General features: G+C 34.2%; 1 protein-coding gene across 5 annotated transcripts in view; it reads right to left on the reverse strand.

Annotated features, from left to right (window-relative positions):
* Nucleotides 1-5735: 5735 nt before the first annotated feature.
* The window catches only part of SKIL (SKI like proto-oncogene), a 28232-nt gene continuing 8347 nt past the window's right edge, over nucleotides 5736-25620 (reverse strand). For all 5 annotated transcript variants that reach the window (XM_072752237.1, XM_072752238.1, XM_072752239.1 and 2 more), the window contains 5 exons: nucleotides 16680-16777; nucleotides 14964-15196; nucleotides 11327-11568; nucleotides 10809-11033; nucleotides 5736-10148 (listed from right to left, as the gene is read on the reverse strand). In XM_072752237.1, the coding sequence (XP_072608338.1) occupies nucleotides 9990-10148; nucleotides 10809-11033; nucleotides 11327-11568; nucleotides 14964-15196; nucleotides 16680-16777 (957 nt within the window). In that variant the 3' untranslated portion in view covers nucleotides 5736-9989. The remainder of the gene's footprint in view (nucleotides 10149-10808; nucleotides 11034-11326; nucleotides 11569-14963; nucleotides 15197-16679; nucleotides 16778-25620) is intronic.

Below are 25620 nucleotides of genomic sequence, written 5' to 3' on the forward strand. Positions count from 1 at the left end.
GATCGTCGTGTACATCTGTTCTGACTTGTCTGGGGATACTTGAACTACTGACAGAGATTCTCATCTTCAATTTGCCTAACTTGGAACTTAAGTGGAAAAAGCAGCGGGGACTGCTTATAAACAATGCAAGGTGAGCTACAGATTCACAGATGCCTGGGACAAGACATAACAGGGTAGAAATGATCGACAGACTGAGGACTAAAGGCGAAGCCAGGATAAGATTCCTTGGGAAATTAGGAATTTCAAAAGCAGCTCTGTATGTGGGGGAATTTAGAAAGCCAAATACATGCCAGGCAAAGATGCAGGCCTAGAAAAGACCCAAGAAGGCCTTAAACTTTGGGATGATTCTTAGGATGAGAGAAGCCCTGGCTAACTGTTGAAGGAGTGCTCCAAAACAGAGTCAGATTGGAAAGATCAGGAGAAATAGTTGTACTTTTTTGTCTATTTTTCTTCTCTTTATATATTTTTTTGTGAGTTTTTGTTGTTTTTGTCTGTTTAGCTCTTGGCATTCAAGGAACTCTTTCAAAACATTAGCTGAACATGAAGTAAAGGAACAGATACTTCAATGACCACACAAAATAAGAAAGTCTTTGCAAAATAGTGTGGAAAATCAACCAAGAAATTTGTATTTGGCAAAACTGTCCTTCTAAAATGAGAGAGAAATTGAGATATTCCCAGATAAACAAAAACTGTGGAAATTCATTGCCACTAGACCTATCCTACAAGAAGTACTGAAGAGAATCCTTCAGACTGAAACCAAAGGACACTCAATGGTAACTTGAAGCTGTAAGAAATAAAGATCTCCTGGGTGATGGGCACTGAGGGGGGCACTGATGTGGTGGGATGAGCACTGGGTGTTATGCTATATGTTGGCAAATTGAACTCTAATAAAATAAATAAATAAATAAATATAAATAAATAAGTAAATAAGTAAATAAATAAAATTGGGGGAAAAAAAGATCTCCAATAAAGGTGAATACTTGGACAAATATAAAAGCAAAGATTATTGTAATTTTGGTTTTGTGATTGCTTACACTTTTAGTTCTACATGATTAAAAAAAACAATTGCATTAAAAAATAGTAAATCGGGCAGACCGGGTGACTCAGCGGTTAAGTGCCGCCTTCAGTCCAGGGCCTGATCCTGGAGTCCCAGGTTCGAGTCCCATGTCGGGCTCCCTGCATGGAGCCTGCTTCTCCCTCTACTGTGTGTCTGCCTCTCTCCATGTGTCTCACGAATAAATAAAACCTTTTAAAAAAATAGTAAATCTATGTCATTAGGCACACAATGTATAAAGATGTAATTTGTTACATTAATAATAAAGTGGGGGGAGTGTAGTGGCATAGGAGCAGAGGTTTTAAATGCAGGTGAAGTTAAGTTGGTATCAATTCAAATTAGATTGTTATAAGTTTAGGATGTTGAACATAAGCCTCATGGTAACCATAAAGAAAATGTCTATAGAATATGCACAAAAGAAAATGAAAAGGGAATCAAAATATGTCGTTACAAAATAAAACTAAACACAAATCAAGGCAGTAATGAAGGAAATAAGGGAAAAATAAAATAGACCTTACAAAAAACAGCAAAAAGAAAAAAAATGAAGAAAACAAATAGTAACATGGCCATAGTAAGGCCTTTTTTACCTGTAATTACTTTGAATATAAATGGATTAAACTCTAAAGACTGAGATTGGCACAATGGATTTTTTTCTTTTTTAAGATCCAACTATATGCTGTGTACAAGACACTTCAAAACTAAAAACATAAACAGGTTGAAAGTGAAAGGATGGGAAAAGATATAGGAATACGTCAGAGATATGTGGGTTTAGGTCCAGATCACTCAAATGAAGCAAATATCACAATAAAGTGAGTCAAATGAATCTTTTGGTTTCCCAATACATGTAAAAGTTATGTTTACACTATATTATAGTTAATTAAGTGTGCAATCCCATTATGTCTGGAGGAAACAATGTCTATACCTTAACACACACACACACACACACACACACAGAAACCACTTCAGGGGTGCCTGGGTGGCTCAGTTGGTTAAGCAACTTCCTTCAGCTCAGGTCATGATCCTAGGACCAAACCATGCATCAGGTTCCCTGTTCAGTGGGGAGTCTGCTTCTCCCTCTCCCTCTTCCCTTTCCCCAGCTCATTCTCTCCCTCCCTCTCTCTGTCTCAAATAAATAAAATCTTTTAAAAAAATTTCATTGCTAAAAAGTGCAAATCATAATCTGAGCTTTCAGTGAGTCATAATCACTGATCACATATCACTACAACAAATGTAATAATAAAGTTTGAAATATTGCAAGAATTACCAAAGTATGACACAGAGACATGAAGTGATCAAATGTTAGAAAAAATGGCACCAGTAGACTTGTTTGATGCAGGGTTGCCACAAATCTTCAACTCATAAAAAATGTAATATCTGTGAAATGCAATAAAGCAAGATGCAATAAAACAAGGTATGCCTGTATTCTGTGCAAATAGTAACCAAAAGAGAGCTGAGGTAACTGTGCTGATAGCAGATGAAACAGACTTTAAATCAAAAGCTGTTAGAAGAAACAAAGGATATTACATGTTGATAAAAGGGTCAATTCAAACACATATGTACCAAAAAACAGTGCCCAAAATATATGAAGCAAATATTGACAGAACTGAAGGGAGAAATAGTTCTACAATAATAGTTGGAGACTTTAATACCCTGCTTTCAATAATGGATAAAATTACCAGACAGAAAATCAATAAGGAAACAGTATTTGAACACATTAGACCTAATAGATACATACAGAACATTCCACTCAATAACATCAGAGTACAAATTCTCTTCAATTACACATGGAATTCTCCACGATAGAACACATGTTAAGCCATAAAACAAGTCTTAATAAATTTAAAAAGATTTAAATCATACAAAGTATCTTTTCTTTCTTTTTTGTTAAGGATTTTATTTATTCATGAGAAACACAGAGAGGCAGAGACATAGTCAGAGGGAGAAGCAGGCTCCCTGTGGGGAGCCCAATACTGGACTCGATCCCAGGACCCTGGGATCACGACCTGAACCGAAGGCAGACGTTCAACCACTGAGCCACCCAGGTGCCCCCAAAGTATCTTTTCTAATCACAACTGAATGAAACTACAAATCAATAACAGAAGAAAAAAGAGGAAAATTCACAAATTGGAAATTAAATAACTCAATCTTAAACAACTAAGGAGGGGTAGCTGGGTGGCTCAGTTGGTTAAGTGACCAACTTTTGATTTTGGTTCAGGTCATGAACTCAGGGTTCTGAGATTGAATCCCATGATGGGCTCTGTGCTGAGGGTACAGCCTGTTTAAGTTTCTATCTATCCTTCTTCCACCTCTCACCATGCTCATGTTCTCTCTCTCTCTCTCTAAAAAAGCAAATATACAAAAAGGAGTCAAAGAAGAAATCACAAGGGAAGTTAGAAAATACCTTGAGACAAATGAAAATAAAAACAAAACATACCAGAACTTATGAGATGCTAATTTCTATCTTCTAGTTTGGAATAGAAATTTATAGCTGTAAAAACATCCATTAAAACAGAAGACAGACAGACGCCTGGGTGGCTCAGTCAGTTAAGCACGTACCTTCAGCTCAGGTCATGATCCCAGGATCCTGGGATTGAGCCCAGTATCGGGCTCCCTGCTCAGTGGGGAGTCTGCTTCTCCCCCTTCCTATTCGTTCTCATAAATAAATAAATAAATAAATAAATAAATAAATAAATAAATCTTTTTTAAAAAACAGATGATCTAAAATCAATAACCAAACTGTAAGTCCTGAGGAACTAAAAAAAAGAAGAGCAAACTAAACTCAAAGCTAGAAGGAAATAATAAAGAGTAGAGTGGAAATAGGGAAGAGAACATCAATAAAATCAAAAGTTGGTTCTTTGAAAAGATCAACAAAATTGACAAGTCTTTAGCTAGATTGACTAAGGAGAAAGACAACTCAAATTCCTAAGATGAGAAATGAAAATAGAAACATTTCTATTTATTTTACAAAACTATAAAGTGTTTTTAAAGAATACTATGAACAATTATATACCATCAAAAAAGCCTACATGAAAAGGCCATTTTCCTAGAAACACACAATCTACCAAAAACAACTCAGAAAGTAGAAAATTTGAATAAACCTATAACTAAGATTAAATCACTAATCAAAACCTCCCAACAAAGAAAAGCCCAGGGCTTCACTGGTGAGTTCTATCAAACACTGAAAGAAGAATTAACACCACTTTTTCTCAAACTCTTCCAAAAATCAAAACACAGAGAACACTTCCTAACTCATTCTATGAGGCCAGGGTTATCCTAATACCAGGACCAAAGACACTACAGAAATAGAAAAAAAAGAAAAAGAAAAAGAAAAAAACCAAACTACAGACCAATATCCTTTATGAGTATTGATGCAAAAAGCCTCAACAGAATCTGAGCAAACTGAAAAATATACGAGTGTATCAAACTAACATGGTGAACGCCTCAAATTTACATGTTGTTTGTCAAGTATATTTCACTTAAATAACTAAATAAATAACAACATATTAAAAGGATTATTTACCATGAACAATGGGATTTATTCTTGGGATGCAAGAGTTCAACATACAAAATCCAAGCAATGTTAATACATCACAGTAATAGAAGGAAAGAAAAAAATCACATGATCATCTCAAGTGTTGCAAAAAAGCATTTGACAAGATTCAAATTTAAAACCTTCTCATCAGGGCAATTAAGAACAAGAGACAGAACATGGAATAGAGTACCAAGAGCTCAGAGTGGTGTGGAAAAGGAGTTATTGTTTAATAGATACAGAGTTGCTCTCTGGGATAATGAAGAAGTTCTGAATATAGTGATGATGGTTGAGCATTGTGAATGTAGCTAATGCCACTGAATTATTCTTTAAAATAAAAATAATCAAAATATTCTAAAAATTACTCTTAAAAATTTTTAAATAAATTAAATTTTTGCTATGCATATTTTGCCATAAAAAAATTGGGATATGGTAGCCAGACTCTAGGATGGTCCTCCATAATCCCTGCCTCCTGGGTATTATATACCCTTGTGTAATAGCTTCCAACTGCATATGGTCTAGACTTGTGACTCAATTAGGGAGTCTAAGTAACAAAGGAAACTGCCATCATTCTTTCTCTCTTTTGGATCATTCATTTGGGGAAAGCCATCTACCATACTGTGAAGAGCTCCATGGACAGGTCTGCAGAGTAGGGACCTGAGCACCTGTCAACAGTCCCGTGAATGCACTTGAAAGCAGATCCTCCAGCCGTCAAGCTTCCAAATGGTTTCAGCCCCAAGTAACATAGTAATTGCACACTTCTAAGAGCTGCTGAACCATCACTCTCAGCTAATCTGCCTTTGGGTTTCTGACCCTCAGGTACTGTGTGAGATAGGTCATTTGAAGCAGCTAAGTTTGGGAGTACTTTGTTATGCTGTAATAAGTAATAATACCAGAGGTGGGAGTAGAGGAGTAAGGGAAAGAGGTGAAAGCAAGAGATCATGCATCATGAAAGAAATTATCACAAAATGCTGGTATGTTCTATACCTGAAATACCACATGAAGTTTCATATTTTATCATTTTAAAAAAGATTTCTCAAGTTAATCGTTTAGTGTGTAATGACTAATAGACTTCAAAGAAACAAAAGGAGAAAATGTCAACCTTAAGGAACGAGAAAGTTGAGCTCACACAGGATACTAAAATGGCTTCAGTTTCATTGGCATTAAAAGTTTTTATTCGGAATTTAATCCACAATCTATACAAGTTATTTACAAGGCATGAAAATGGAAAACAGCACAAAATACGATTGAGGTATAAGCTGAGAGCACAGTATGTCATGTTTCAATAAATATAATTCAAAATTTGTAAACTAAGTGACCAGATAGATGAGTCTTGTTTTTATAGTAAAACCATATAAAATATTTATTTCACGTGAGGTAGAGGACAGTTTTGTGTGTCATGTGATGCAACCAACCACAGCAATTTTAACCATAAAACTGTACATCATTGGCAAAATTTTAAATTGATTTATGACCAATATAGTCAACAACTTGTTTCAACAGTTGCAGAACAGATATTTCACTTACTGCCTTCACAGGTTAGAAATTCAGAAATAATTTAAGACTACTGTGTTGGCTTAAAATTATCAGGATAAGCAAATACTTCTAACAGGATGGTTAAAAGCAAGTATATTTTATTTCTCCCAAACTATAATTCCCCCCAAAGTTGTCCTAGATTAAGCAATTCTTTTGTGGGACTTTTTTCTTTATACTAGAACTACTTTAAGTATGCTGTGCTTTATTTTCAAGTGAGGTATCTATATTGAAGGAAAAAAGTCTTATAAATTTCTTTTACATTCAGCTAACTTAATACACTATTTTGTTTTCTGGGCTTAATTTTTAAATTTCAGTTTTTACATTTGATCGCTAATTCAAAAACAGTAGCACTATGTAAGACATTTAATTCTATTACTAAAGAAACAGGCTCCAGATTACATTACAGTTTTAGAAGCCATCTAAAATGTAAAGATTTTACAAAATAAAACAAAAAAAAAAACAAAAAAACCTGTCCTTTTAAACAAGATGCAATATAGAATACCCATACAAATTTCTTCCAATAATAGAAATGCGTCAGTATCCTATACTAGAAAAAAATTTAAGCTGTTTATTCAATCCCACAATGTATAATACAGCAGTAATGTGTCCCTTATTGCTGACAGCTTCGATAAAAATTAACAAGTAGTTCTAAGCACAGAAACAGATGTACAGTATGAGCACAACTTTTCATTATATTGATTTTTAATGTCCTGTCGTGCGGATTAAAAGCATAAGAGCAAATGAAAATGAGGATTTTTCCCCTAAGCAATCAAAATGTAACTCACTGAGAAGAAAATTTTAGAAGCTGATCAAAAACTTTCAGCACCAGCTTGACAATTAATTTTAGGGAAATACCTTGAACATGCTTCTTACTACTCGAGTTTCCTCATCATTCTACTTTCCTTCAAACAGAAGCCACAGATGTGCAAATAAACTGGTTGTTTGGTCATGACTTCCAAAACCTATGGATAACCTGCAAATATCATTGTACTCAGTCTATTTCACCTACTTTAGTAACTGGTTTTTAATTCAATATGTACAAATGATTTTATATCTCAACTGGTAATATATTAAATATGTTATAAAATTAGTTCAAGAAGCATAAAACATCCTGACTCTCATGGACACAGAAATTCAAGCAAAAGAATATGCTTTACAAAACTAAAGCACAAGCCAAACTTATGTTGTTGGTCAAATCCTTTCATAGTGTTACAAGTTGCATTTGTGAAATCAGGCTGGTTTAGAGCTTCCTCAATGACAGCAGGTTTTACATTTACTGCCTTTATAGATTTGGTACCCTTTACTCACAATGTTTAAAGTATAGAAACTATCATCACCCAAATTAAACATCACCCATCACCCAGTAAGCTAATACTCTATCTTTTCTTCCTTAAGATGCTCTAGCACTTTTGATAGGCCGTTCCTTTAATGCAGCTTTTTAAAGTAAATATTTTAATATTTTTCCTAAAAAGAATAATATTACAAAGTCTGAGGAAAAATCTGCTTGCCTAATAAACTGGCACACAAAAACTAACACCAAAACAAACTTTAAGCTAGCAACCAACACACAAAATGAGCATGCAAAGAATAGAAGAATAAGTTTATATGGATATTTCAGCAGAGGCCACTTTTAAAGTATTACAAAATCTCTCTATTTTCAACCTATGTGGTGCAGTTTAACTTAAAATTACTTTTAACTAGAATAGGTATAATATTTACAATTGACTAAAAGCTCTATTTTCAAGGAAGTTAAACAGAAACCTATGGCACATCAATGTATCTTCTGGAAAATGAAAACTATACAATTTCACGTGGCAGGTTTTTCTAATGCAAAGGATTAGAAAAAGTATTTTTTTACTCAATTCTAAATTAAGAGTTTATGTATTTTAAAGATGTTTAAGCACTGCTTAGAATTTTAAAATAAAATACTTCAAAGATTAAGCAACTTATTGTAGAGGTTTTGGGTTGAAACTTAAGTAAGCTTGTCATTTATTAAGTAATATAAAGCATAAAGTTTTTTAGTAAATTAGAAAAATGAAATTATAGGGGCTTGAGTTTATCTCCCAAAAAGCTTAACTGACACAACTAAAATGAACACTATCATAAACTGTCTTTGTGATTTTTCTTTCTCCAGATCTAAATAAAAGGTATTAGGAGGGTATATCATTTTTAACATTTGTTCCTCCCTGAGGAGTCCAAGAAACAACAAATTAAATTGCAGGGTTAATATAGTAAAAATTTAAATGGAAGATAGAAAATACACATTTACATCACACTCTAGTAAAGAAACTATACTTTGAAAAGTACAAAAATTCTTTTAGGATATGTAAGTACCATTAAGCAAAATATGAAAATAACTGACTAAATGATAACCTACTACTGATTTTTGAAGTTCTGTATCAGTAGAGCATCTGTCGTCTATACCAGGAATAGTATATAACCTTAACTCTAGCTGATTTATTTAAAAAATAAATTTAGCTCTCAAGTAATTTCATACATTACTCTACATGAGAACACAAACAGAAAATTCCTGGAATAATAATGTCAATTAATGGTAGCTTCAGGAAACTTCCTTTAATAAATGCATACTAAGAATTTTACCTAGTATTTTTTAAGCCAAGAATTAACGAATATGAAATTTGCCATTAAAGAATGACAGACTTTTCTGTGCAAAAAAAAAAGTGCAGAAGATTTGCCCCTCCCCCAAACTATGGAATTCCTTTATCTTCTAAAAATTATCTAAAAACCTTTTAGTGGCAGGTAACTAAACTTCCCTATATTAACCTATCATACACTATCAGCTGACTGTAAATTCCTGATTTTGATATTAAGTAGTAATTGACAATGGTCCATTCGTGCAAATATTGATAAGACTTAACATTTAAACATACAAAAATCCAAAATAACCTTCAAGGTGTTTAATATTTTACATTTTAAGGAAAAACAAACCCATTACAGAAAACAAATCCATTATATAAATTTCAGTAAGACCCATAACTACATATAAAAACTGTACAGGAGGGTTATGGATTGTATACAAACTGATGTACATCAATGGTTATCAGTTTTTTCTCAACATTAATATTTTCACACCTCTATTAACAACATAAACAAAAGTTCAAAAATTACATTTTATTCCCTCTTCTGAAGTTGCTGCATTAAAAAGAAATTCTAAATATAACCACATTTAAAGCAAAAAACAGATTACAACTGCTTCTTGTATTTAATACCAGTGTATAACAGAGTATGTTATACTCCCTCAGTATGCCTATGGGGTGTGCTATAACCTCATCAATGAAATTCCTCTTTTGACAGAATGTCTCTTAGGAGACATCAAAAAAAAGAGAACTGGTGGAAATTCGTTCTATAATATGAACAAAATAAAAGCAAATTTTATGTGTAATAATGAGCGTACTGTATCAATTTAGAAAGGAGGCTGTGTTAATGAAAAAAATAGATTCAATTCCTTCAGCAGCTCCATATTTTTGAAATATGAAGCCACCATTGTATGTAAAATTGAGTCTGAAATATGGGTAACAAAACTGACCACAACTATCCATCACACAATGCAGCTTTTAAAAAGTATACAACTGCTAAATTTGCATTAGAAATATAGGCAGATTATCTAATAGTTGAAACCATATAGTACTGTTGAAAAAAAGTACAAAGAAACATACATTTTCATTCATTTGGAAAATGTAAAAATTTATGTACTAATATATAATCTCTTCACTTTCTCTGATCTACAAATGGATAGGATGCCTAGTTATCTTCATGCAGACAAGTTATTCAGAATTCAATAACCAAAGCAAATAAACAAACAAAAATAAACCCTGTTGGGAATACACAGATGAATCTCGATAAAGGTTTCTATTCCTTAGCAGTCTTAGAAGATTTCAAAATTTGCAGCTTCAGCTCTTTGATCATCATCTCTAACTTCTGTCTTGCCTCCCGTTCCTGCCGGAGTTCATCTTGGAGTTCTTGCCTATCGGCCTCAGCATGGTCCAATCTCTGTCTCAGTTCAGCCAACTGAGGGGTTTAAAAGACTGTGTTAGTTCTCATTCAGTTTTGTTTTTCCATTTAATCTTCACACCATGGCAAAGACCCACTTTCAAATTACTTTTTACAAAATGAACTGTTTCGTGCATATTACAATCTCTTAAATATCTAATAATACTCATCCAACTTTGACATAACATTGAATTGAGGGAAAAACAAAGGGTCAAGAGAACTAACACTAAACCACTGTCACCGTGTCCTACACTTTAGTGTACCCCTCACACAGCCTGATCAAGTTAAGGGTGATTTGTTCATCTTCCCCAAGTTGTGAGCTGTTATTCCTTTTTGCTCAAGTGCTTTTGAACATAGTGGGTAACAGTTTATGTCTGTTAATTTGTTGATCTGAAAGCCCATTTACTACATTAAGATAATACAACATTTGATATTCAGACAGCTAGAGATTAGCAATTTGGGCAACTAAGCTACAGAAACCTAAGGAAAGTTTAATAAAGCAATCACAATAAAAAAATCATCTTGGATGATATGCCATAAACTTGTGTTTAACAGAATTACCTATTTTGAAATCTTGCCCAATGAAATGAGCTTGACAAAAAGTAATTTAATAGAGAAGGTAACACCTTCAATTTCCACACTGAAAGGGCAACATTATACAAACTGAGTAATTCTTACCTGTGCTGCATATTCAGCCTCTTTGTCTTTTTCTAAATTTGAATCACACGTACATTTTTGCTTCATTACCTGCTCTAATTTTTTTTCTAAGTCTTTCTGTTCAATATAAAATTCTTCCATTCTATGAGCATGTTCATTCTGCAAAGATTCAAGCTCTTTTTGCAAATTCTGCTGTTCGTCAGTGAGTTCCTTCATGGCTTTTGAACTGCTCAACATTTCAACTTCCTGTAATATAAAGAATCACAATACAACTTTTATTTTACTTCCATCATGCTAAAAATTTCAATACAGAAAAAAACAGGACAGAAAACATCTAAAGTTCAGCTGTCATATCAGTTTTATATAAAAGTAATTATCTTGGAAACTATTTTCTCTAAAATTAAAAAAAAAAAACAACCCTGCTTATGAGTGTAGAACTCTAAACCTTAAACACATCTATAATACCTCTCTTGACTTTTCTTGAGAATATGCAAAAAGTATCTTTTCATAATAGATTATCTTTTAGATAACAATTTTACCATCTGAAGTTGTTGCTTCTTTTGCAAAATTGAGTTCAGTTTTTCCTGTTGTTTTACATAAGTTCTCATTACTTCTTCCATGATCTTTCCCTTGTCATCCTCGCAAATGATATCTTTGACAAGAAGTGGAGATGAAGCCGCGGTATCATGGTCTATTCCTGTCTTGCTTGTGTCTCTGGTGAAATTGCAAGTGGTAGACTCAGGTTTCTTTTTACTTGTAGAATTACTTGAGATTGATGGATCTTTGAGAGGCAAAAATGAAGTAACAAAAAATGAATATCACTGTTAAAAAGTCATTAAAACAACCCACAAATGAAAAGGGGAAAAAACTCCATTTACATATGAAATAAAAAATAATGAAATACTTAAGAATAAATTTAAGAAAAGTAGTACAAGACCTATACAATGAAAACTATAAAACATCATTTAAAAAATTAAAGACCTAAATAAATGAAAAGGCATCCAATGTTCAAGGATTGGAAGATTTAATATTGTTCAGATGGTATCATTAACTGAATGTTAGTGACCCCAAAATTCATTTGTTGAAATCCTAATGCCCCAAATAATGGTATTAGGAGGTGGGCCTTTGGGAGATAATTAGATTATGGGGGTGGAGCCTTCATGATAGGATCTATGCCCTGAGGACTTCCATCATGTGTCTGAAGAGAACACAAACATTTATGAACCAGGTAGCAGGCCTCTGCCAGACAGACACCAAACCTGCTGGTGCCTTGATGTTGGACTTCCCAGCCTCCAGAACCGTAAAAAGTAAATGTTTGTGGTGTAAGCCACCCGGTTTATGGTATTTTTGTTATAGCTGCCTGAACAGACTAAGATAGACAGTAATATTCCCCAAATTGATCTACCTTTTCAATGCAATTCCTATCAAAACCCCAGCTGACTTTGTGGCAGAAATTGACAATCTGATGCCGAAATTCATATGAAAAAGCAAGGAATCTAAAATAGCCAAAACAATCGTGAAAAAGAGTAATAAACTATTACGACTGACACTGTCCAATTTCAAAGCTTATTACAAAGCTACAGAAATCGAGGCTATGTGTAGTATTAGCATAAATACTAAGTCCAGAAATAAATCCATACTTTTATGGGCAAACGGTATCCAACAAGGGCACCAAAACAACTCAATCAGGAGAAAATTGTCTTTTCAACAAATAATGTTGGGACAACTGCATCCACATACAAAGAGTGAGACTGAACCTCACGCTGTATATAAAAATTAACTCAAAATGGATTAAAGACCTAAATGTAAGAGCTACAACCCTTATATGTAAATCTGTGACCTTGTATTAGGCAATGGTTTCTTAAACATAACACCTACATAAGCAACCAAAGAAAAAATAAATTGGACATCATCAGATTTTTAAATTTTTGTGTTTTGAGGTAACTACATGGCTCAGTTGGTTAAGCCTCTGACTCTTGATTTTAGCTCAGGTCACAATCTCAGGGCTGTGAGAATGAGCCCCCCAACTCCAGCTCTGCACTGACCATGAAGCCTACTTAAGATTCTCTCTCCCTCCTTCTCCTCTTCCCACTCCACTTATGCATACTCTCTCTAAAATAAATAAAAAATAAATAAAACTTTTGTGCTTCAGAAAATACCAACAATAAAATGAAAAGACAACTGACAGAATGGCAATCATATATCTGATATGGGTCTACTATCCAGAAAATATAAAGAACTTATAATTCAATAGTAAAGAGACAACCCAATTTAAAAATTGGCAAAAGATCTGATTAGATCCAATAAAACATAGAAAGGCACCAAATATCATTAGTCATTGGAAAATTGCAAATCAAAACCATGGATACCACTTTACAACCATTAGGATGGCTATAATCAAAAGAGAGACAATAACAAGTGTTGACAAAGATCTAAGAAATTGGAACCCTCATAAACTGCTAGTAGAAAGGAAAATGGTACAGCTGCTTTAAAAAACAGTTTGGCAGCCCCTCAGGATGTTAAACATGACCCAGACTTTCACTCCTAAATGCATATCCAAAAGTAATGAAAACATGTCTACATTAAAACATGTGCGTAAGTGTTCACAGCAACTTTATTCATTACAGCCAAAAAGTAGACACAATTCAGAACACCCAGCTGACTCACTTGTAGAGCATTGGACTCCTTAATCCTGGGGTCATGAGTTCAAGCCCAATGTTTGGCATGGAGCCTATTTTTTTTTAAAGTGGACACAATTTAATGTCCATCAACTGATAAGTAGATAAACAAAATGTAGTATATTTATCTATACAATAACAGAATGTTATTAAACTATATAAAGAAAACAAGTACTAAAATATGCTAGCTAAATCATGGACTAAAAAAATATTATGCCAAGTGAAATGCCAGACAATAAAAGGTCACATATTACATAATATTTTTCATATATATCCAGAATAGACAAATCTATAAAGACAAAAAATAAATAGAGGCTGGGGAAAGAGAAAAATAGAGAATAACTTCTAATGGATTACAGGGTTTCTTTCTGAGATGATGAAAATGTCTTGAAATTAAACAGTTGTGATTATTGAACTTTGTGAACTTACTGAAAGTCACTAAATTGCACACTTAATTAAAAGGGTATATTTTATAGTATATGAACTCTACCAACAATTTTTTAAAAGTCACTAGAATTAGATTGGGAAATAAAATATAACACAAATATGACATAATAGTACATTCTAATTATAGTTTGCCATATTTAAATCCAAAGAAAGTTGAATTTTAAAAATCTCATAATTAAAATACAGAAACCCCACAAAGAATCTCAATTACCTATTAAAACAGTTAATGATTAACGGGCTCTTGAACTACTCTAAGAAAGCTGAAATAGCTGTTACACTTGTCTAAGCTGTAAGCAAAGCTCTGCTGCTATATAGGTAGTAAAATAGGCAGCCTTTGAACAGACATGTCTCATTTGGTCCACAGTATTTTAAAAGACACTGTAACTAGGCAGCTTTTTCTTTTTCTTTTTTTTTTTTTTTGAAAGATGTCTAGCCAGCATTCTGCTTTTATGCCATCTGCCTGGCTCCTAGAGCTATGAGTTTTCAATTCTTCAATTCTGGCTTATCACATGGCTAAGTTTCCCTGAGTCCTATACCTAACTATTCTTATGTACTTCTTAGCATTATTTCTTTTTTTAAGATTTTTTTTTTTTTTTTAAGCTCTACACTCAGCGTGAGGCTTGAATTCACAACCCTGAGACCAAGAGTTCCAAAGCTCTACCAACTGACCCAGCCAGGTGCTCCAATATACTTCTTAGCATTATAAAATGGCTTCGCAGTTCACAGCAAATTAGAAAGGACCTTCTGAAGAAAACTGACAGCAAAAAAGGGCAGGAAAAGGAAAAAAAATCACGTAAAAATCACTTGCAGTATGAAACTATGTAGCCTACATACACATATCGTTAGCCTCTATAGCTATAACTGTTCTAAAAAAAGGGGTAAGAACTGAGGTTCTAAGTAGTCACTCAGAATTTTAAAAGGTACATTTTTTTTAAGATAAAAGCTTCAATTATCTGGAACACGCTCTTAAATAGAAATCCTCTTTAAAAATGATGAATAAACATAGTTATTAGATATATGATTTTTAAAAAAATAATTTCTGAATACTTACCTAAACGGCTACATAATTCTCTACTTGTTTTTAAATCCATTTTCTCCTGTTCCTCCAGTGAGACATCTGGGTAAGACACCATCTTTTGATGTTTCCCACTACTATGAGGCTTCTCTGACTGTCTTGGTATGGACCTACTTGCCTCTGTCTTTGTAACCTCTTTAGTCTGGGATACAGTAGAAGTAAGCGACACATTTGGGGCAACCACTTTATCACACATGTATAAGTAGTAGCTAAAAACACAGAAAGGCAAAATAAGACACATATTATGTTTGGGTAAAAAACAAAATATGTTAAATCTATTTCTATGGTTAAAAAACTTTATACTAACACAGACAACATAACAACTCAGAAAATAAGGATCATAGAAAAGAATTCTTTAAAATTTCAGTACTTTAGAGAGTAAGTGCAAAATTATGAGTAATTTTTGTTATTTTGCAAAAAGTAATTTCTAAACACTAGAGAGACACTGGGAAAGAAAATTAGTCTCATCTCCTTCCCTTAAAACCACCTGAGAACTAAAAGCATGAAGCACTTTAGAGCTGTTTAATAGCCCTGAATAGGTAAGGCTTATGCTACAAAAAAAAAAAAGACCAGGCACTACCATTTTCTTGCCTGCTACAGGTCCAAAGAAAGGAATCCTTGCTCCTTTTTTTTATACAGGCTGATTCATTCCCACACCAGAAGGCTATGGCCTGATTCATGATTCACCACAGGCCTGATGAGGAGCTCCCAGGGCCCTTCTTGTATAGCACTTTGAATACCACGAAGCTACTGAGGCTGGGCAGTCCTACTTGTTTCAAACCCCACAGAGCAATTTTTCTGAAATACTTTAGTACTTCTTAATTTGATAAAACCTCAATAAGTTGTACAAAACTAAGATTGAAGGGAGAACTACCAATTTTGCTCAAAGCTCACATAAAACATAAAATTGTTCAGATTATTTGAGAGACCCATAGAACAAATTTGAGCTAGATACTGAAGTACTATATTAACTGTAATCTGTATAACCTTTAGCCAAAAGATGCAACCACTTACTGATGTACTACTTCATTCCCTAAACTCTAAGTCATTACATCTCATTTTTTTATACAGTAATCTCTGTTCTTCTTTACTAATTACATGAATTCTGAGGATGAAAACTCAGTATTCTGCTAAGAAAACTGACAGATTTAATATTGCCCAAAGACTTATTTCAAACACAATAGGTATGGTAGGAACTCTGCAAATGTAAATAAGACTGAGATGCTTCATTACCATGTTTGGGGAGAATATGTGTCTACAGCAATAAAAATCTAGGAATAAATAAAAAGTTTATAATCCAAGGTGCATTTTTATTGAAAACATGAGCTGGATTTTGAAGGACGTGGTTACTATGAAAGCTTCTGAGTTTCAAAACATTTCTTTGTAAAATATCAAAGTTGCATACCAAACCCTTGTAGAGTTGGTTTACCTCTTAAAGAGAAGTAAGGAAATTAAAGAAAAACTTCCAATTTTTACTTTAGGGTGAAAGGGAAATAACAAATTCCTAGAAAGAACATAAAAACACCAAAAAACGGTTATCTCAAAAATTCAACACAATTTATGACTCATTTCATTAACAAGCCTGAAACTAAATAATGACTTCCCAGGAACTAGAACAGTACCTGACACACAGATGTTGAATGAATGAATGAACAAATGAATGAATTAACAAATGAGCCAATACCCACTCACCTGGGGTGTAAAAATGAATGTGTCTGAGAAACATGGTCGCCTTCCTGCTTTATAACAGGGTACCATGACTGTAATTCCATTCCTGATGGTGTATCTATCTGTAGAAAAATGCAGAAAGGAAAAGTTCATTGAGGAAATACATGATGGTTAATTTTATGTGTCAACCTGACAGGGCCACTGGATACGTCTGGAGAACCCTGACTAATAAGAGTCACGTTACTTGAGAGTCCTCTTCTAATAAGGCAGCTTTCCCTTAAAGTACCAAATCTTGTCACTCAAAACCACGTGAACTGTCCCATCACAGAAACAATTTCAGTATGCATGGAAACATGGATAACCAGAAAGAATTTCATAAAATTTCGTACTAAGAAATCTATTTTTAAAATCCATTTTAAATAGTACACCTTGCGGGGATCCCTGGGTGGCGCAGCGGTTTGGCGCCTGCCTTTGGCCCAGGGTGCGATCCTGGAGACCCGGCTGGGATCAAATCCCACGTCGGGCTCCCGGTGCATGGAGCCTGCTTCTCCCTCTGCCTGGGTCTCTGCCTCTCTCTCTCTCTCTCTCTCTCTCTCTCTCTCTCTCTCTCTGTAGGACTATCATAAATAAATAAAAAATAAATTAAAAAAATTTAAAAAAAATAAATAAATAGTACACCTTGCAAATGTACAACAGCTTTGGTAAGTTCAGATTCTTCTTGCTGCCACTATCAGAGAGCATATACCCCTTCCCTACAGTATATGTTAGTGGATTAGATAACAGTCTCTGTCAATAAATACTTTGCCAGGGGAGTGATGTCACTAAGATGGCAACATAGGTTGTTCTTGACTTTGTTCCCCCTCACAAGAAAAACGAACCCCTATTCAAGAACAAGACACACTGAGAGCATCTTATAAAATGGGAGGATGGAAGCGGTGAGGCTAAAGCACCCCACTGCACCTCAGAGACCAAGACAGACTGTGTTACAAGCATAGATGTTAGCTGAACCTACTGTGGTAATCACTTCACAATATCTGCAAATCAGACTATCGTGCTGTATGCCTCACACTTACACAGTAATGTATGTTGATTATTTCCAATAAAACTGGAAGTTAAAAAAGGTGGATAGACGGATGAATAGGTAGATGTATAATTAAAAAAAAAAGTACAGTGAAATGTTAAAAAAAAAAAAAAAAAAGGAAAAACAATAATTAAAAAGACAAGGGAACCCAGGTAGAGCCTCACAGAGTAACCTTGAGTGGAGGAGACGGGACAGCACGTCCAGAAAGACCAAGGCTGATAGAGCCTTCGGGAAGGGAAAGCTGCCCAGAGAGAACTCTACAGATCTACAGAGGGTCTGCCTCAAGAAGTCGGCTTGGACCTGAGCAGCACAGCCTGTGAGCAAACTCCTCAAAGCTGGCCTGTGTCTTTCTCTAGGCAGCTGATATGGTGCCTGATATGAGGGAGGGAGGGAGGGAGGGAGGGAGGGAGGGAGGGAGGGGTCCAAAGGAACAGCCATTTTAGCCTAACATGGTACGACTCAAATGGGCATTATTCACTCTACAGCTTGGCCAAAACACCGATGGGACGGACGGCAGCGCACATTTTTACCTTCCCTCCACACAATCCTGCCTCCACTCCCTTCCTTTACCAGGCAATTGATCCCTAAGAAACATCTTACACACCAGGGGGAAAAAAAAAAAAAAAAAAAAACAGCCTAAACTCAAAACTATTGTGTTTGCTAACACTTATCGTAAACCATATTTCCTCAAACCATATATGTGAATAAAGGAAAAGGAGGAGGTAACTGGCTACTTAATGAACATCTATCTATCTAATAACTTTATACATCCTACTTAATTCTAACATGTACTTAAGTAGGTATCATGACCTCCATTTTATAGATTAGAAAACTGAAGTTCAGAAACTGAGAAAGAAAACAACCCGTGACAACGAACTTCTCCTTTATTTTGGTCCTATATGGCCTCCCCACTACCACCATCCTATTTCAAATCACAGCAACTACCCCGCCCTCTTGGGAAAATAGTTTTCTTAAAGGGGGAACAAGACTCATGTAGTAGAGGAGGGAGCTGAAAGGAGACAAGGTTTGGGGAGAGCAATAAAGACAGGAGGCTAATGGACAACCCCAATGGAATAAGAGAGGATAGAATGGAGAATGAGATAATGAAAAACTGAGACGAAAAGGAGTGCTGGATATTCCTCCGAAAGTCTCCACTCTCTTCTTCAACTGGGAAGGTGTGTGGGAAATGACATCCTCACCCAATAATTCAGTGCTTAGAGGACAGCCACCAAATACTAAGAAATTAGGAAAACTATTTTGTCTGATGTCCTAACATTCCAGTTTAGAACCAAGAAACTACTAAAATGGAACAGAAACAGATCTACGGATGTAAGCAATTGTGATTGAAGCAAAATCTATTCATAAACTGTCCATGGTTTGATTGGGGGAGTTCCTGCTAATGGAGGAAAACAATTAGAATGAAGAAACTCCAGAGAAATCGGACAACCCACAGCCAAAACAAAATGGGTTGAAAATGAAAAGGAAACCACTTTTGGAGCAAACATTACAAAATGTGACCAATCAGGAGACGATTTAAGACCAATGAAAAGCAAAAAATAAAAATATGGTAACTTCTATTGGCGGAAGATCAACATTTTGGTTAAGAATGAACAGGAATTTGAAAAACTGACAAGACCATCAGATTAGGGAACATAATGGTATTTTCAAAGGATTTAAGAGTTCAGTATTCCGTAAGGGCCTCTAGGCTCTATACAATTAAAAAAACAAAACAAAAACAAAAACAAACTTGGGCCACCTAGGTGGCTTAATCAGGTCAAGATCCTGGGGTCCTGGGACTGAGCCCCACATTGGGCGCTCTGGTCAGTGGGGAGTCTGCTTCTCCCTCCCCCTGCCCACCCCTCCACCCTCCGCTTGTGCGTGCATGCTCTCTGATAAACAAATACCATCTTAAAAAAAAAAAACTCACAGTCCAGATAAAATATTCTAAAGAAGTTCCGAATCTGAGGCAAAATCAAACTCTTATTTATAAAATAAGCCAATCACTTGCTGACACAGTTTCTCGACCTATAGCTCAGTTCTACCAGTAAATTAGAAAAGGTAATGCCAGCAATAGATACTAAATGATAGATAACAGGTGACAGCTGATAGCCTAAAGAGAGGAGAATTACAAGGTGCAGATACAAAAACTGATTCAAAAAGCAAGACAATAGGAGAGCTTTATCATAAGCCAAGGGCAAATAATTTTAAATATCTCCATTGTTCTCTCCCTTCATCACAACACAGTACAGTAACTGATGTTTAAGAAGTCTTGAGTTAACGTGACATAGTTATATTCAATATATATACCAGATATAAATACTATACTGTATACAAATAATTATAAATAATATAAACCATTAACTATATACCTACCACTTAGACAGAAAACTAAGGCATTTTAGAATTCATGAAAAAGGTTTAAGTTTAAAAAAAACACACTGCTAAAAAGAGTAGCTTCATCATCCAGAAAATTCACTTAGGCAGAACATTTTTCACCCCAACACTGTATGACAAGAGGTGTTAATAAGCATGGATAAGCTCACTCTAACAAATCAATGAGATAGGACATCAGCCTGAATTAAACGAAAATTTTTTTTTCTAGAAATCCTTTGTTAAGCTCATTATTTAAAAAATAAAGCAAGTTCCACTTTAAATCAGTTTCATATCTAAAATAATTCTGGATGTACTGCCCAAGATATCAACTGTTCCCAGATTTTTAAAGTTCAATTTACTAAAATTGACTTATATATTCAAAAGTTTTTTTTCTATTATATCTGGAATCTCAAATCTTTAAAATAGCAAGTTCTAAACTTCCTCACCCAAAGATCTTGACCTGAAATCTGACTCAGTTTAAAAAAAAAAATCTCGGACTCAATTTTGATCACATTCATTCCAAAACTCTACAGCTTGATTTGTGTTAAGTTTTACTTTTATTCACGATCCAAACTCAGTGCATCTTTATTTCTAGGTCTCTAAACTTCAGGTGCCACCATAAAGAATTGCTAGCATTTTAAACATCCATCCCTAATTTCTGTCCTTTATTTTCTAATCTCACACCAACCTAATAAAATCACAGTCTTCAGGTTCTAAAGAAACCTTCCTTAAAGATCCTTCGTGCAGTCCGCTAGCCAATGTCCGTATTCCTCATTCAAAATCCCTGACAAGTGGCTATCCAGCCCCCACTTCAACAGCAGCCTGAGGTCAAGGACCATCTTCCTTACTTTTGTATTTCCAGTACCTAGCACCATGCCTGGAATATAGCAGGAACTAATAACTATTTGTTGAATAAATTCTGAATGACGGCTTAGCTCATTAATTCCCACAGTGGCCTTTTATCAGGTTACTCTGCTACCGTGAAACTGAGAAGACAGGCTCTTTCACATTCAATATCCTTCTACTCCATGAAGTACCAAAGAAGCCCAACAGTCTCTGGGGCGTATTTTTAGAAATCAGATCTACAAATTAAATAATATAAATGATGGGGAAATATATAACACTAACCATGATAAGATGTTGGGATTTAATTTTACCCAACATGTGGTAAGCCATAAACACATTTATAACAACTTACCCTGTGTGTTAAAAACAATTAAGAAAAGCACATATTATACAACAGAAAATTCACAGGCATGCCAGATTTTCTCATCTATTCTGCATTTAGTCAACATACAAATTAGGTCTTTAAAAAAAAGAACAATATAATTAAATGGCACAGCAGTAATGCTACTACTGATCAGGAATAAAAATCAGATACCAAGATATGAGCATCTATCACCTCTTATCTTACCTTTCAATGTAGGAATGAATAACTTACTCACTTTGCGTAGTTAAAATTAAAATAGAATACATTACTTGGCAAAGGAGAGAAATAGATCACTTAGTATCTTAAGTTAGAGCCTTAAACATCTTAAAATTCTTTTATGCCCAACTTCCCCCACCATTATCTACCACAAAATGAACAGATGGCATCCTCATCTGAAACACATAGGAAAATTTTCAGACATATTATTTCATTCCAAAGGTTCTTTCTCTAAGTCACTAAACGACAAATAATGTCTATGAAAGCAAAATTTAAACAATTCCAAAATGTATAGAAAAGTTCATCTTAAATAAGAAAACATCAGGAAATGCTTTATGAAAGTTCCTCTAAATTTCGACTTACTATATACACATGATCCTTTGATAATCAGATGTCCTCATAAAGAACTATTGTATTTTGGTGGCACAATGCTTATTAGTCTTACAATGACAAATAATTTAGAGAACTTGATTTCATTTAGAAAAAAAAAAAATTTAGTTGCCATTTTATAGATACAAAAGCAATCCCACTCACTCAGCATTATTCAGCATTATTCATATATAAACATTCCAATTTGTACTTACATAAATAAATAAATATCCTTTACAATTCTTAGACTTACCTCCAATAATAAACTGCTTTTAGGCGGCACTCTAGTTTTTAATTGCAATTATGAGACTAATATTACCTTTAATGAATGACAAACATTAATGAACTAAAGAAATCAAGGTAATACTTCAACATAATGATGGGACTGCCAAAATCTCACCAAAAATCAAAATTAAATTTTTTTAAATATGTGGAAAAATTATTTTCTAAAACAGAATTTAGAAAGAGCTATATAAAAGATAAATCTTTAAATTGTGGTATTCATGAGACAGTAAGCGTACAAAGGACTAGCAGACTGGTAAATTTAACAGACTACCCCTCTGATGTGCTTACATAAGAAGCAAAATATAATACATATTAAATATTAAGTATACATTACTTTGTACAAGCCCAACATAAATCATTAGCAACCTTACTAAACACATAACTGAATACATAGCTAAGCAATAGCTTCTTAGGTATATAGTGAATAGACTTGTCGGGATCTTTGTACTGTGTTATTATAATACCAAGACATTCAAGTGGCCAATAAATGATTTTAGAAGGACACAAAGACACCCTAACTACACAGCTGCCAACAACTCCTACTGAAAGAAACTGAATCTCTCACTAAAGGATCAAGTTTCCTCAATACTTCCAACATGTTGTGAATGAGTGTTTCAACTGAAATAGGAATAGTGTTGCAAGGTAGCAAATAACTACTTAAGAGACTTTAAGACTTAGCCTTGTGCCTTGCTTCATTGTAATTATTAGATTAATCAACACAATGCAAAACTGAAACAATATGATCTAAGTAAGCACCTCCACTAACTTACCAAAGACAGATCTTCAGGAGTTACAGCAACGTCTGCTGCTCCCCCACACTGAAAGATACCACCTATCTCACAAAACCAATTTTAAGTTTAAAGTGCTTAACTATGCTCACAGGAAAAGCAAAGGCTCATATTTTTATAAGGTACACTATTATCTGAAATCCTTTATGGAAACAAAACCATGTGAAATCAGTAGCATGTTATCACTCCCTTTACAATGTGAAGGAAAAGGAGCAAAACTGATAAGTCCTGTTAATAAATTCCAGGTACTTTTAAAAATAATTTTTTTAGGTTTATTTATTTATTTAAGTTAATCTCTATACCCAATGTGGGTGGGCCCAGAACTAACAACACCAAGATCAAGAGTCACATGCTCCTTCAACTGAGCCAGCCAGATGCCCCTAAAAATAAAATTTTCTATACTGGAATTCTACAGTGTCCAATCCATTTAATATTACAATAACTTGGCAACCTTCCTGTCATATATGTCTTTTCACTAAAATATCTGTATAAATCTAACGTTTTGCTTTTCTATCCCATTTCAGCACATATGCTTTTTTAAAAAAATTATGATCTCAGATCATTTTCGCCTTCAATTAATGGATATTGACAATATCAAAATGTAGATTAATTTTATTATGTGCAATGTAGTCTATTTTTTACTTTACTCTATTTCATTTTGTTTGAATGCTGGTGACCCTCTAAATTGATTTCATAACCCTCCTGGCCCTTCTCAACTGGGGTTCTCAAGAGACAAGCCCAAATGCCCCAAGACATCCATTTTATGCAACGAATTAACTTCACTCTAAAGCATTTAGAATGGTACTATATACCATCTTTAGGAGAACTGATGAAACCATCACTCAGGTCATTTTCTGTAGGGCTTAATTCTCCTTTCATGGAAGCCCAGATGAAAAAGCCTACTACATGAACGACAAATTGCAATTAGAAAAACCTTGCTCCAAGTGAACTGTCTTCAAACTGGTCCAAAAGTATTATTTCAACAGCTGGTCCTGTATTAAGAACACCTGTGTACTGTGCCAGTGTTTTTGCACCGATTTACAAAGTATTACATATGTAAAGGAATTACCACTCTATGTTACAATTACAAATTACGAAATTTTGTTTTCTTCTTCGGGCTTCTTTAGGATTTACTACAATGCCTATATTGCTTTCATAATCGCACCAAAAATAACTTTTTGACATGGAATAAAAGTTCTACTGTTACCAAAATGGTCTTTAGTGAGTTTCCTAAACTTTTGTATTCCTTGTCCCCATAACATAAACAAAATATGCACTTATAGTGCTATTTAAAATCTCAAAATAAATTCAATACCATAAATTTAAAAAAAATGCCACTTCACTTTAAAATTAAAACTGTTTTTATCCTCAAAAATCACTGGTAACTTTATGGGGCTAGAAAGAATTTTCATTCAGTTATTTAAACCTTTATTAAACATCTACCACATTCTAGATTCAGAAACTAGAAGATAAATTCCTGCCCTAGGGGGCCTGGGTTTCATTTTTATGTACGTATTTCTGTGACCCACTTTTAAGTCTAGAAATCAAAATGAGTTAAAGTAATTTTGTTTTTCCTATTCATTCTTTTCTGCCTTGCATAGTGCTGTAATACTTTATCTAGTGATTGAGGCAAACTACACCTTAAGAAAAGGTTTAGAATTTAATCATATATTTTTTTTTTGCTTTTGCAATCTAATAAGATTTTTAAGTTATTTTATGTTATGATCCTTCATTAGAACAAAACTCTGCATGTGGACAAGATAAAGGTTCTAGCCATTACTAAAGCTATTCCCAAACTAGTTCTACCTCTTAAACAAATTGAGTTCCAGCTCCACTTTCCTCTCCAGAATTCTAAAGAGATTAAAGTTAACCCAATTCTTGATTACTTCCTTGTTCTCCCAGTGGCATAAATTTTAATACATATATAGCTATGAGAACACTATTGGCTGCCTACACATTGATTCAGGTCTACCCTTTATCTTCTTCCTTGAAGTTTAATTTTTCCCCATTTCTCAGACCAAAAAGAATAAATTTCTAAGTTCATCATAAGCTTTTTTAAAAAGTGTTAACATTTATAAATGTTTTATCATTTTTGAATGGTAAAAAAACGAATACAGGCTCTGTAATTTTTAAACCATAAGGGGGCACTATTCCCAAAGCCGTTCTAAGACTTCATTGACCATCCTTCTAAAACATAATTTGTCCTTACAAACATAATTCTTATAATAGACCTGTTTCAGACTTTTCTTCTTGCATAACTTCATTTTAGTAAGTAAATATCCAACCAGTATAATTAATGAGTGCAAATAATTAAGAGTGAGTACATTTTAACCCAATACTCAGTTACTTTATTTGTATTAGAAATATCTTCACATAATTCTAGATTAAGTCAAGAAGATGGTTTGGGGGAAGGAAAAGTCCCCAAATATATATTCAATATTTCAATAACAGTTTGAAGCATCACCCTACACTTCTAGACTCTTAACCTACAAAAATGCCTTCACTTCTATTCTCTTATTTGGGTCAGTTATCTCATTCAACAGTTTATCTGCAAATTACATATGTGTTTATTTCCAGATAGAGCCATCATTTTTCTAAAAAACTCCAAATATTCTAAAATATAATGCAGTGTTGCTTTTCAAA

Source organism: Vulpes vulpes, chromosome 3 (assembly GCF_048418805.1).
Source record: "Vulpes vulpes isolate BD-2025 chromosome 3, VulVul3, whole genome shotgun sequence".
NCBI classification, from domain to species: domain Eukaryota; kingdom Metazoa; phylum Chordata; class Mammalia; order Carnivora; family Canidae; genus Vulpes; species Vulpes vulpes.